The 14,524-nt window shown below is 40.2% G+C and overlaps 1 protein-coding gene across 1 annotated transcript; it reads left to right on the top strand.

Moving 5' to 3' along the window:
- The first annotated feature begins 1,896 nt into the window (after positions 1 to 1,896).
- LOC124986478 (cytochrome c oxidase subunit 7C, mitochondrial-like) lies at positions 1,897 to 2,088 on the top strand. Its single transcript, XM_047554834.1, has one exon. It carries the CDS (start codon positions 1,897 to 1,899, stop codon positions 2,086 to 2,088), a length of 192 nt encoding a protein of 63 aa, XP_047410790.1.
- Positions 2,089 to 14,524: the final 12,436 nt, after the last annotated feature.

Here is a 14,524-nt window from a genome sequence, read left to right as displayed (position 1 = left end):
AGCATGTCCAAAACAAAACACTTTGTCTTCCTCTCCTCCACCAAAATCCACTCCTCCTTTTGTATTCCTTATTTATAATCATCATCTTTTTTACTTCTCACATCTAATCTGCTGCTGAAACTTGTCTATTTTTAAACCCATTTCACCCCTTTGCCCAAATACTTGATACCATCATCTCTCATCTGAACTATTATTATTCCTTCATAGTCCTTGTCATTCTCCAACATTTGTTGGAGTAACTTGTGTATTGAACAGGGATCAGATGCCTCAGAGGGCTGAAACCTACACAAACCCAATAGTTTATCACTCACTTTAGAAAAAGAAAAAGATTCTCTGATTGCTTTCAGTCACAAGAAAAATCTAATTTTAGAAATTAATATGTTTAGTTCAATGTGATCGTCAGAGCTTCTAACTTATTGTAAACCTAAGGCATCTTTCTTCCCCTAGCTTGGTCTGCTCAAGGCAGAGCCACACAGTTGAAGAAAGAGTGTCCTGAGTGCTTTTTTCTCCTCTTTTTCCACCAATCTCCCCCAACTTTCTATGACTTCTGACCATCCCAGACTTGGAGTTTCTATGAAAAATTAAATGATGTTCAAGATGATGCTTCTTTCCTGGTTACTTGGTTGTACTGACCAGGAGGTTCTCTGATTGCTCTTCATTCCTTGAAGGAGATGGGGGCATGGCCTCTGCTTTGGTTGAGAAATGCATCAGTATGCATTTCATCATTGTTTGAACATCATTAAATGTAGAAACAAGCCTTGACAGCTACAATGGAACTAGACCATATACTCTTATGGGACAATTGTATATATGTGACTGAATTGTCATGCACTGGTGAAATGGTGAAAAGTCACCATTGGCTAAAATGTCATGCAGTGTTGAACTATAATGCACACACATATCATAAAATTCATCTTTTTAAAATGTCCAATTCGTTGTGTTTTAGTATTGTAACACAGTTTGTGCAACCATTCCCTCTCTGTAATTTCAAACATTTTCATTACTCACCCCCAAAGAAATTCTCAGTACATTAAAAATCCTTCCCCATTACCTCTTTCTCCCAACTGTGTAAACCTAATCTACTCTACATTTCTATAACTTTTTTATTCCAGAAATTTAAAATAGAGAAAATTATACAATATGATATTTCCTGACTTTGTTCACTTAGCATATGTTTTCAAGGTTTCCCCCATACTATAGCATAAATCAGTACATCCTTCCTTTTAGATTTGAGAACATTCTATTATTGATGTTTATCTATCACTTGATGGACATAACTGGTTATTTCCATGTTGGTTTGTGAATAATGCTTCTATAAACACTCATTAACAAGTTTTTGTATGGATGTACATTTTCAGTTCTCTTGGCTGTACACCTAGAAGCAACACTGCTGGGTCACATAGTGACTATGTTTAACTTTTTGCAGAACTACCAAACTGTTCTCAAGTGACTGCACCATTTACAATTCCATCAGCAGTATATGAGCATTTTAATTTCTTCACATCCTGGTCAGTTCTTGCTATTGGCTGCAATTATTTTAGACACCCTACTGAACATGAAGTGGGATCCCACTGAGTTTTTATTATTTCCCTGATGACTAGTGATGTTGAATAACTATTGGAATATTTATTGGCCACTTATGTAGCTCCTGGAAAAAAATAGAAAAAATAGAAACAAATCTATTCAAATACTTTGCCCGTTTTGATATTTGTATTGTGATCACTGAATTAGAGTTCTTTACTTATTCTGTATCTGTGAACATTTCTAAAACCAGCTGAAAGGCACCATCAACAGTGGCCTTTCCTCTATAGATTTTTCAAACTGCAGTAGGCTAGGACAGAAGACTCTTGTCATTTTTTAAAAAATGGTTCTCTTGGCAGAGGCCCCAGCAACACCATGTTGGGACAGAGCATTCGGAGGTTCACCACTTCGGTGGTCCATTGGAGTCACTGTGAGGAGGGCCCGGGGAAGAATTTGCCATTTTCAGTGGAAAACAAGTGGCACTTACTGGTTATGATGACCTTATTCTTTGGATCAGGTTTTGCTGCATATTTCTTTATAGTAAGACACCAACTGCTTAAGAAATAGGGATGTTCTAATCCATCCATTTAACAGATATGAAGAATGGTTTAAGAGGTACATTCTCTGAAAAATAGATCAAACTCTTGGATAGAGTTTGATCAAATTCTCTATCTCATCTTTTTATGACCCTGAGATGAATGAAGGGATAAGAACATCAAAAGTAATTTTCACTGACTCCCTTTATAAGTCCTGCATAGTTAGGATGAGTGCACAATTTACCAACCCAGAGCATTTTCAAATGAAAGGGCACACTAAAATAGTGAAAATTTGTGATTAAAATAGTATTTGTTAATGGATAAATGATTGATTTTATCATATTGTTGGAATTCTCTTCAAAGCCTGCTTTTGAAATATATATTTCCCTAAAAACATAAAAACAATAAAGCTGTGTATAACTATCTTCTTTACATTGATCTTAACATTAAAAAAAAAAAAAAAAAAACCTAAGAGGGCTGGGGATATAGCACAGTTGGTAAAGTGTGTGCCTTGCATGCATAAGGCCCTGGGTTCAATCCCTAGCACCACAAAAACAAAACGAAAAACAACCTAAGAACAACCAATTATACCAGGTTTAAATTTATGTGCCTTAACCAGTGTCTCTCAATTGTGCTCCCTCCCTCTCTCCTTGCACACAGGAACTTTGGGCTCTTCTTTTTCACTACTTGGGAACCACAGGAAACTTCAGGTTAATTTCTGATGATCTCTAGTTAGTCTCATGATGCCACCTAATTTTCCATTCTCCTCATGTGGTGGGTCACAACTGCCATTCCACACCCTTCTTAAAATTCTAGAGTAAAGCAAAGCAGACATCTATGTTGCTCTTGGATCTCCAGATATAAAGAGTGGTTTCTATCCCCCCAGCTGATTGAGAGATGGTGAGGGTACAGAGTGTGTGGCTCCTTCACTCTTTCTAACTTCCACTCAACTCCTTTACTCTTCTCAGCTTGAAGAGTGCTGTTCTAGTTAGGGAGAGAAAAGCACAATGAAAAATGATTCTTGCTGATCACAAAGACTTTTAAGTTTTCTACCTTAGATTTTAAACTCTCAGCTCTAGAACTAGGTGAGAACTTGACTATTTCACTCGTCAATTTCCAGCTCTCTCCTGAGATACATGGTGAGCCCATATCCTTTGGTCTGAACAAGTGATCAAGAAGAGAAAAGCAAACACTATTTTATTATTCTGGAATATGTATACTTATATGTGCATTTGTGCACATGATATTTGTATTTATGCATCAACTTTTTGAAGGAGGTAAACACCTGGAAGGAAACACTGTGCTTAGGGTCTCTAGACCACAGCTGATATTTAGCATTCTCTTCTCCACTATCCAATACCTTCTTGTCCTGACCTCTAACCAGCACTTCAAGTAGACAGCAATTTTTTCACCCAAACCTGCATTTCTAAGTGATCTCAACTTTTGGTGGTCATACCAGTGAAAAGCTGAAATAATCACCCACTGACCATTACTGTTGGACACAGATGTATACACTAAAACAAGGAGGTCCCTGAGGTATTCCTGGGCTTCTCACGTAGATCCCTGCTTGACTGCAAACTCACTTCCCTTTGAGCAGTGTCCACCACCCTTGCCAACCTCATAACCCTTTCTTGCCATCCATGACTAGGTGCCTGGCACAGAAAATTATTACTATGTTTCCTAAGGCAAGTATTCCTCCCTTAGAGAATAAAATACCAACACAGCAAAGCCCAGAGTTGAGTAAATGTTTTATAACTAGGTAATTAGATAAAACTTTGAAAGGTACCACCCCCAAATCCTCTACCAATATTTCCTTCCATGTATTAGATGCTTCAAGTTACTAAGCACATGATAAAACCAAACTAGTTAGTGAAGTGTCCCATTGCCTTGTTTTCATTACGTAACAAGTTCCTTAACTGAAGACTCATCTCCCTCTTATATTTTGACCATCACTGTAGCAGCTGGGTCATAAAGGCCTCCTCCTCTGCAGTCTGGATGAGCTAGAATTCTTGTTCTCAAGAATTCTCAAGTCTGAGCTGTCAGTTCTGGGTTCCCCAAGTTAATGGGTTTAAGCAGGACAACCAAATGTGCTTCCTTTTACCTCCAAAATTCAAGAAGCCTTATAAATTATAGACAATATGGATCCCTATTTCAGTCCACTAGGTTCTCCCCTAGAAGATTCCCTGAAGTAGTGAGTTCTTACATTTTCATATTTCCTTCCCACTGTCAGTATGTATATGTCTAAAATATTGAGGTCAATATCAGTGATAATGGCTACTTCCTACTCCATAAGACCTGCTTATGGGATGGTGATATGGTCAAGATCCCTACTGGACTCAACATATCCCTGAGGCAGTGTGGCAAAGGAATATATTTCTATTAGATGAAAGCAATCTCTATCTGGTACACCCTTTATCAGAATGGGGAAAAAATACCAGTACTTTATCTGTTGTTGGTGCAGGGACTGTGTTAATACACTCTAGAAGGCAGACTGCATGTTGGTCAGTCACTACAATAGGAGTTACCAACTAATTAGGCTTACTTAATCCACTGTTATTTCCAGGAGTCATCTACCCTAGTAATGGCCCTAACAAGGAATCAAACTTAGCTTCAAAATCTTTAACTGTGGTTTGTGATTCCCTTAGGGGTATGGTATTGGTTTTGATTTATTATTCTGGTGGGGAGAACAAACTTCAGGGTTTCTATTTGGCCTTTTCAACCACAGTGCTCCTTACTATGTTGCTCAGAGAGCCATCATGGGGGTCTGCCAATGGCTAAGGCTGTTGTTCCAACTCTATGCTTTACTCAGTAACTGAAGAAATAATTGCTGTATCTATTATAATATGAACTCAAGTTAAAATCCCACTTATCACCTGATTACCATTAAATCTACTCTAATCAGGGACTGCAACGGATTTGTGGACCTCTAGGAATCTCCTATTAGTTCAGAACCAGTATTCTTTACTCCCTAAAAGGCTTCTATTCCCCTTTCCACGTACCCCAGGACACAATTACCAGAGTATATAGTTCAAGGTCCCTTTTGGAATGGTAAGAGGTTTCACAATATGCCAGGGTGAGTAATATTGGTTGTTCCTGCAGATATTTTGTGTCCTTTTCATTCTGGGAACCTGGGTCTGTTACTAGTCTCAGGTCTATGAACTGGAAGATGAGCTGTGATTTCTGTGGTAGTTCAAATCAGGCCTTTGTTCTCCAAACCTGAAGCTTGTTTTAATTCAGTTACTCACATCACAGAAAACCTGCATGAGTCACTTGTTGATCTCACTCCCAGGGATACCATGGGCAGAGGGTCTGACAATCAGCCCCTTTTCCATTATTTTTACCAAGCCTAATGGAACCAATTGTAGTAACCATGACCACTTTGCTTCCAGTAGTTAATTAGTTTTCTTTGTACTCTGCCACTGTGCACTCCCAGATACCTGCTCACAATGGAAAAAACTTCAACATCAACATTTCCTATCACCAGTCCCACAGACTACTGAGAAGTTTCTGATGCTTTAATCCCCAAGCCTGGTGAAGTGAGTTGTTTTTTGTTTTTTCATGTCCTCCGTCCTGCTGAGGTTCAGACCTGGTATCAGAATCAGGATCTCAGCAGGTGGAAGATGAAAAGTGCATTTGGAATAGTAGATATACTTTATTTGGAGGCGGCAGCAGCCCCGAACCCCCTGAGTTTTTCCACAGGTCTTTTACATATGCAGGCCAAACAAAGAAGGCATAGTACCACCAGATTACATAAGTGAGCACATACTCCCAAGTTCATGTTTATGGTCTTGAGTACAAATGTTGAATCAAGGTGTTTATGACTATTGGGGTGGAGGCTCAGACCCAGGAAACAGATTTGAGTTTCCAGCAGATGGAAGAAGATGCAAGACACGGTTGGGATACTAGACATTCTTTATTCAGAGGTAGCAGCAGGTCTCAGACCCCAGCTCCAGCCCCATTTTGCCCCACCAGTTCCATTTCACCCCCTGACCATTTCCATAGACCTTTTTTATACAAAGACCAGACAAAGAAAGTACTTTGCCAATAGGTCATGTAAGTGGACACATGCTCAAAAGCAAATGTTTATGTCCTTGAGTACATACATTGAATCAGAGTATTCATGACCTTGGCTACATGCTAAAAAAAAAGCCTCCGAGAAGCCTCAGCAAAGGAACCTAATTATAGTCATCTTGGGCCTGCCCTACACCCTCTCAAGGAGATAGAATAGGGAGTAGGTGGGCAAGATGTGTATGATAGATTTTGTCAGTTGAAAATCAGCCCCGATGTCACCCTTTCTACGTCCTTCTGCATTTTTGCTGTGAGTTCTTGGAATATTTCCCCAACTCCATCAACTCAGTACTGTATAGAGGTCCTGCCTTTGAAGGGGGGTGGAAGATAAGAAGTAGAAGGACTCAGCCTCTCCTGGCTCTGGCAGAAGTACTAATTGCAGACAATAAATAGGTTGTAATAGCACTGCAGTTTTAATGAAATGCCTACTCAGATCACTTGTCATCTGGAGCAGCTCAGCAGTGAGTGTGAGTTCACAGGCTTCAGCATCAAGTGGTAGCAGCTCTCTGATCTCTAGATAAATCCATGTCTCCATTTTGCTTTTCCAGTTCGTCCAACACCTTTGTAACCAATCCCCTGCATTCAATTACTTTCTGCTTGAAATATCTAGAGTGGTTTGTATTTTTTTAATTCGATTCCTGACTGGCACAAAATGTTTGCAAGAGTCATTGCAGCCTTCCCGTCTCCTAAAATTTTTGAATTCCTCTTCCTATATCAGTTGTTCATAATTGATAATAAATATTAGAATCATCTATAAGTTTTAAAACACTGATTTTCCCCCTCCCCAAATATTCTGATTGAATTGCCCAGGCACCAGTGATTTTTAAATTTCCCTAGATGATTCTAATGTGCAGTCATTTGAGATCCACTGCTCTCTCATGCCAAAGAATTTCTGACCTTTCCATATGATCACAAATGAGCCAGCAGTAGATTCAGGTCAGGGTCAGCTGATCACCCCACCCCCGCATCAAAACAAAACAAAACAAAACAAACACAAAGAACCATTATCAAACTATTCTCAATGCAGTAAGATTTCAGACAATTTTAATTTTTTCTTATACTTTACTGAATTGCTTTAATGAACATTGTGTTCAATTATTTTAAAAGTTATTTTCACTGTATAAAAAGAAATGATCATCCTATCTGCACTAGCATATAACTGCACCCATATCACTACATCCAGTCCAGACTAAAACTATGTTCCACCATTCTTGTTAAAACATCCTCAAAATGCATTCCTAGAAACATCATCAGGACTTCAAAAAATATAAATAAACAATGGGTCACAGATGTATAGAGACTGTCCCCTCACAATTGTTGTGGTTAAGTGCTGAGTGAATAAGGCCCCTGGACCCACCACTCCTAGATATAAGCAGTCTCTTCTGTTTAACACAGCATGCTACACAAATCATTTTATATTGCCATTTCCTTGCTCTTTTCACCCTCATCTGTCCTACCCTGTTCCACAGCAGCCCATGTAGTGTTTTGATCTGGGTTATTGACATAGCAAAATGAGAAGTAGGGCATGCAACAGTTCCTAAATCAAGGGAAGGACAACCTCCTTAGACAAAGGATATACACCCTTGTTGAGACAGAGAAGGCTTAAAAGGTTAAGTTTCGCAAGTTTTTGAAGGTTGAAATATTTAATTTTTTTGGTTGGCCTAACTAATACTTTTTTACTGTGCTTTCCAATTTAATCTAATCCAATGCTTTCCAAATTTTTTTTATACCATGACTCAGTTGAACCCATATTGCCTCTGGCTCACCATAACAAACAGTGTACTCATACCCAGAGACATCAAACTGTTATGTCTTTTCACTGGGTTCATGCTGTTTCCTCCAGATGATGTATTCTTCCAGTCAATAAGTCCTAAAAATATGTGGCTACATACCACACATCAGGCACTGTGATAGACTCTAGTACTATAAAACTCCCCTTGCCTTACCATCAACTTCAGTGTTGGGGCCCAAATGTCAGGTCTTCCCCAAATCTTTCCTTGACTTCACCACAGGGATAATTAATGGTTTTCTCACTCTCTATTCCAACAGTTATTTATCCATGAAATAAACCCTTGGCATTCATGAATTTAACATTCCCAGTTTAGCCAATTTAAAAGTTCCTCTAAAAGAGAGTTGATGAAGTGTCATCATTTGTCATTTTACCAAAGCACAAATGGGAACCATTCTCCCTGAGAATGGGGACAAATGTGATTCACTTCCTTTTGGAAGTCTTTACTGATCCTCCATGCCTCCCAGGCTCAGTAGCCCTCTGAATCGTGTGGTATACTTCCAGATTTAATAGAAAGTGGGAATAACAATATTTATTTCACATAACACTGAGTCTGAAGGTGGTAGTTTCAGAGTTTGATTATCTCCCAACAATGTCAGGGAATGGGGTCAGGAATTTTGCAGGTCTCTTGGTCAAGTCCACATGGTCACATGACAACAGCAACTCTAAACAGTATCCCTCACATAAACTCACTTCAGGTGGGATGAGGGCACAGGTTTCCCTTCCATCTCACATTTTACCAAGAAGGAAAAGGTCTTCTAAGAACTACTCCATTGATTTTTCCTTTTATTTCCTAACTCAATACTTGGCCATGTTCTGTCACTAAACCAAATATAGTCATCCTTTGGTTGGGGCTGGGGGTTGGGGGCATTAGTTCCAGAAACCCCCTGAGGGTACCAAAATCCATGGATGCTCAAGTCCCTTATACAAAATGACATAGTGTCCGCATATAACCTATGTATATCCTCCTATATACTTTAAATCATCTCTAGATTACTTATAATACCTAAAACAATGTAAATAGCTATTAGTATAACAATACAGTATTATTGTTTAGGGAATCATGACAAGGAAAAAAGTCTGTACGTGTTCAGTACAGACAACCATCATATAGTCCTAACCACTTTTTCAAGCCATGGTTGGTTGAATCCATGGATGGTGAACCCACAGATAAAGAGGGCCAGTTGTATTCAAATAGGTGAACCACATGACCACGCTTGTTGAGATAAGTGGTCCTTGGGCCAGCAGCATCAGCTGCCCAGGGCACTTGTTAGAAATGCAAAATCTTGGGCCTCACCTACACCTAATAAATCAGAAACGTTGAGGGTTTTAACAAGAATTCTGGGTTTTAACAAGCCCTCCAGTATGGAGAGCAGTGACGGAGAATGGGAGAGCAGTAATTGAGATTGGCAGTCTCTGATGACTTTCATGGCTGTGGCATGGTTGGTGCCTGGGAATGTTTCTGTGCAAGGGCACAGGATGCTTAGTTGCTGTGGCAATGCCCTGCATGAGGAGGCTCTGTGCAAGAGTCCTATAAGCTCTGACCTTGATCTCAGGCATATAACCCCTGGGAATAGAGGAATTCTTATGCTAGACAACCACAATGTTTCACCAGCTTCGCTTCTCCTGTTCCTGCCTGCTTTACTGTAACTTTTTGTTTTGTTTTTTTAATTTTTTTTTTATTTTTACAGATTGCATTTTGATTCAGTGTACACGAATGGGGTACAACTTTTTGTTTCTATGGTTGTGCACAATGTAGATTCATACCATTCGTGTAATCATACATGTACATAGGGTAATGATGTCTGTTGAAGAATATCATGCTAAGTGACATAAACCAATCCCAAAAAATCAAAGGCTGAATGTTTTCCCTGATAAGTAGATGATGATACATAATGGGGGTTGCGGGGGTGAGGGTGCGAGAGAAAAATACAGTAACTTTTAACAATAGATTTTCTTGAGAGCTACACAAAGCTCCTAACATCGCACTCCGCAACTGTGGAAAGTTAAATAAATATTCTAGTTTCTGTAACTTTCCTGAATACAAAGAATAATGCTTTGATAGTCTTTAATCTGATAATGAGTCATATATAAGTAAAGATTGCTGGCATAACTCTTTAGATCTGCATCTCCATCAGAGAGCAGAGCTCCACCTGATTCTAGCTTAATCTTCAAAATGTATGTTTTGAGTATTTATTTTTCTAATCCCCCTTTGCCCCTTGCCAGAACAGAGAGAATTTGGCCATGCTGGTCATGGCACTCCAGGTGATTCTGATGCAAACAAAAATATGGAATCACTATGTTAGATAGATCTACCACATCTTATTCTGGATCTGGGGGAGGGCTTCCTCCCCCATCTGAACATCTTGACTCCTGGCATAAAATCAGAATTTCATAACTGAGGAAGAAGAGGGGAATACTTTTGGATAGACAGCACTCTTCTCTTACTGTATTTCCATTTATTGCATTATTTGCCCATTGATTTTCTTGCTCACTCCCTGACTCAACTGTCTGCTTCCTAAAATTTTCTTTCATATTAGTGTTTCTATGCTTGGCACAATAGAAGGCACTTGATTAATCTGTGTTGGACAAATGTGTGAACATTAAAGTGGCCTCTACTTTCTAATTATCCATCACTTTCACAGCTGCTTCCTGTTGCTCTCCACTCAAGGAACATTTTTGAATCAGCTCATGTGAATGAGCCAAGAACTGTCTCTTCCAGGGGGTTTGAGAACAATTATTCCTTTGCATATGGGAGAAAGTGTAGACCCTGGCTTCCTGAATGCATGTTGGACCTTTGTACACATTCATTTTCGGACAGAGGTGTCCTTGGGGAGCACTGCTATACAATAGCACAGAACTGAACATGTTAACTGTCGAGCTGAGTTCTGGCTGCTGACTCCTGGCTGGCAATCTTTCTGAGAGGCAGCTGAATACACAGAGTCAAACACAATCTGGAAAGAAGCCTACAGGCTTAGTCCACAGCATGAACAGTGCTGAGGCCATGGTAGGGAGCAGCAGCACTCATTCCATTCTGCCCAGTACAATGACCTGGACAAGCCTCTTGGACTTTCTGAAGCTACTTGTATTATGAAGAGTTAAAAGTGACAGAAATGCAAAGTGGTGAAAACACAGGGATGGGGAAGTCTAATAAACACACAAAACTAAAAAGTCCTCAAGTAGTATCAATTTCAGCTGCAGTTGAAGAGATGCTCAGAGAATGTCCTCAGGAACCGTCTCTCTTCCTTGCTCAACTGAGTCTCTTCTCCTTGGCTTCATTCTCTGGCAAACTTTTACAAAGCAACCCAGGAGCAACTCCAGACTTTCATCCCATCCTCTTGGCACCCACAGCAAAAAGCAAACCCCTCTTTCACAAAAGTGTCGGAAAAGTCCTGGGGGAGACTCTCATGTCCAAACTAAACTTACATGGACATTCCAGTGCAAATGACTGCTTAGGTTGATAGAATTACCCGGAGTGGGGTAGGAGTGTGGAGTATGGTGGCAATCAGTCTCACCTGAACCACAAGGATAGAGAGTAAGGAAAGCTCCCACACATACACACCCCACAATTCACAGTGCTGTTATTAGAGGAGAGGGGGTGGCTGCTGAAGACGCAAAATCCATAGACGCCCAGTCTACCACTGTTCCTTATTTTGGATCCCTAAGTAATGCCTCATAAAAAAAGGCACCTACATATGTGCAGAGCTGGGTATCATTTTCCAAAACAAGGAAGAAAATAGTGTCTCCTAAAGACAGAAAGTGCAGGCCCTTTTTCTTTCTCACTGTCTGGAAATAGCTCCAAGCCTTCCAGAGCTGGGGGATGGCACCAACCACTTAGCTCTCTGTGCAATTTAATCCCTTCCCCTGAGCGTCTGCCTGAACAGTCAGCTCCACTCCACCCGCTCCACTGAAATCCACCCCCTCTCTCCCATGGCTTCTTGGCCTGCTTTTCTGTCTTTTGTAATCATCAGTTAACATCTGTGCTATTTTATTCATGGCAGGAAGAATTTTTTTTTTTCTTTACCCTTCTTCCTGCTGAGGTTGAATGCAAAATGGATTCGAATAGCACAATAAGGCAGGCAGGCTGCTTAGCATAATAACCTAAAGATATTAAGCTAGGAAGTGTCAGAGATTTGGATTCCTCTCTCTGCCACCCCCAGGGCAGGCCCTCTCTTTCCAGCACTGTTCTGGTTTAAAGCTCTGAGTCCATCTAGGAAAGAACTGGAGGAAGATGCAAGATTGACAATTTAGACTGAGGAAGCAGGCAAAGTGTTAAGTGAGGGAAGGAAAAGCCATGACAGAAAGGAGAAAATAAATCCTAGTGGGGTAAGAAAGCAGAGGCAGGATGTCTCTGTTGTCTTTCATAGGGGTGGGGGTAGGGTGGGCTCTATTTTATTTTTCCATCTGCAATTGAATAGCAATGCAAACAATGTAAGGAGGTAGAGTCTTTTTTTTTTTTTTTCCCCTATACTGGGGATTGAACCCAAGGACACTTTACCAACTGAGTTAACATCCCCAGCCCTTTAAATTTTTTGTTTTGAGACAGAATCTAACTAAGTTGCTGAAACCGGCCTAGAATTTGTGATCCTCCTGCGTCAGGTTTCTTAGTTGCTTACAGGTACGCACCACTGCACCCAGGAAGATATAGTCTTTAAATTGATGACAAAATCAAGAATTTAGTCCCTTCCCCAAACAAATTTTACTAGAAGTTTAAGAACTAATAAAATGTCTAGATAGTTAATGCCAAAATAAGAGGTATTCTGACTTAAACAGTTTTAAACTGAGGTTTTGTATGCCAAGGAGGAAATCCAGGAAGGAAGTTAGTCAAATAGGGCAAAGAGGCCACACCCAACTCTCCAACTCTCCTGCAGACCCTCTAGTAGACAGTGGTCCAGACTCGGTGTCTGTGCTTCATCAGCAAGTCCATTTGTGGCATGGATCACAGAGCAACTTCCTTTCCAATACAGGAGTAAACTAATGGGATCACATATTTATTTATTTTTAAAAACATTCAACTTCTGAATCGTAAGACATCATACAGGCAACATATTGCTGAATTTGAAATCTCTATCAAATTTATTTCTCAAATAAACTTATTTCTTCCCCTGTGCTGAACTGGTAACATGCTCCTACATGTGAATATCAGGGGTCCTTTTCCAGAAACTGTGTTCCCAGCAGTTTCATGGAAACTGACTTCTCTATTTCTGGGTTTCTTCCTATGGAAGCTTTCTTTTCTTTTTACAAATCTCAAAGAGTCATTTGATTTTCTTCCCATCCTTCTCACTGATGCTACCTTTTCTTCCTTTGTATCTGTGTAGTCACTCAGGATTGTTAGGGGCAGACAAGAACCCCTTCTCCTTCATGTTAACTTTCTATTACTGTAACAATACCTGTGATAAATCAACTTCTAAATAGAAAAAGATTATTGGGGCTCACTGTTTTGGAGGTTTCGGTGCATGATCAATTGACCCCATTGCTTTCGGGCCTGTGACAAAGTAGCACATCACAGTATGGCAAAACCTGTTTGCCTCCTGGCCAGGACACACACACACATACACAAAAGGAAGGGACCATGGTTCCACAATCCACTTTGAGAATATGCCCCCCAATGAGAACCTGCCACTAGTTCCCACCTCTTAAAATTTCCCACCACATTCTAACATGCTGTTATGGTTTAGATAAGGTGTTCCCCAAACGTTCATATATGAGATAATGCAAGAATGTTCAAAGGTGAGATGATCTGATTATAAGAGCTGTACTTGATTGGTGGATTAAGTGGTATGAATTAACTGGATAATAACTGTAAGCAGGTAGGGTGTGACTGAAGGAAGTAGGTCACTGGGGGTTTGCCTTTGGGGTTTATCTTTGTCCTTGGTGAGCAGAGCTCTCTCTCTGCTCCCTTGTTGCCATGAGCTACTTTCTTCTGCCCTGTTCTTCTTCCATGATATTGTGCCTCACCTCAAGCCCAGAGCTTTGGAGGTGGCTGACAGTGGACTGAACTCTGAAACCATGGCCAAAATAAACTCTCCCTCTTCTAAATTGTTCTCGTCAGGTATTTTGGTCATAGTGACACAAAAGCTGACTGAAACAGGTACCATGCTGGTAACCAAGACTTTGTGGGCTTTGGGGGGTCATTCTAGATCCAGATCTCAACTACAGCACCCACTTTGAGAGCCTTGGACTGGTTCCCAAGAGAATCTTCTAAAAATAACCTCAGTATTGCCACTACATGCCACTTAGTATCTGTGGCCAGGGTTTTCTTTATTCCAGAACATATTAGTCACACTGTAGACATCTTAGATTTGTTTATTACAAATTCCAGCAGATGGTGTCTTATTCTAACATATCAGTATACTAATAAACAACTTTTTTACAGATATAATTAAAGTGTTTGGGGTAGAAATAGGTGTTTTAGTTAGCTTTTTCATTGCCATGAGCAAAAGACCTGACGAAAACAATTTTAGAGGAGGAAAAGTTTATTTGGGGGCTTACAGTTTCTGAGATCTCAGTCCATAGATGGCCAATTGCACTGCCCTGGGCCCAAGATGAGGCAGAACAAACACCACGGCAGAAGTTTGTGGTGGAGGAAAGCAACTGGGAACATAGCACG

The sequence above is a fragment of the Sciurus carolinensis genome, chromosome 6 (genome assembly GCF_902686445.1).
Source record: "Sciurus carolinensis chromosome 6, mSciCar1.2, whole genome shotgun sequence".
NCBI classification, from domain to species: domain Eukaryota; kingdom Metazoa; phylum Chordata; class Mammalia; order Rodentia; family Sciuridae; genus Sciurus; species Sciurus carolinensis.
The sequence above is the reverse complement of the archived record's forward strand: the minus strand, read 5'-3'. Positions and strand labels throughout refer to the sequence as shown.

Excerpts from the sequence above, each read along its gene's own strand:
- LOC124986478 (XM_047554834.1), top strand. The coding sequence starts at position 1,897 with ATGTTGGGACAGAGCATTCGGAGGTTCACCACTTCGGTGGTCCATTGG.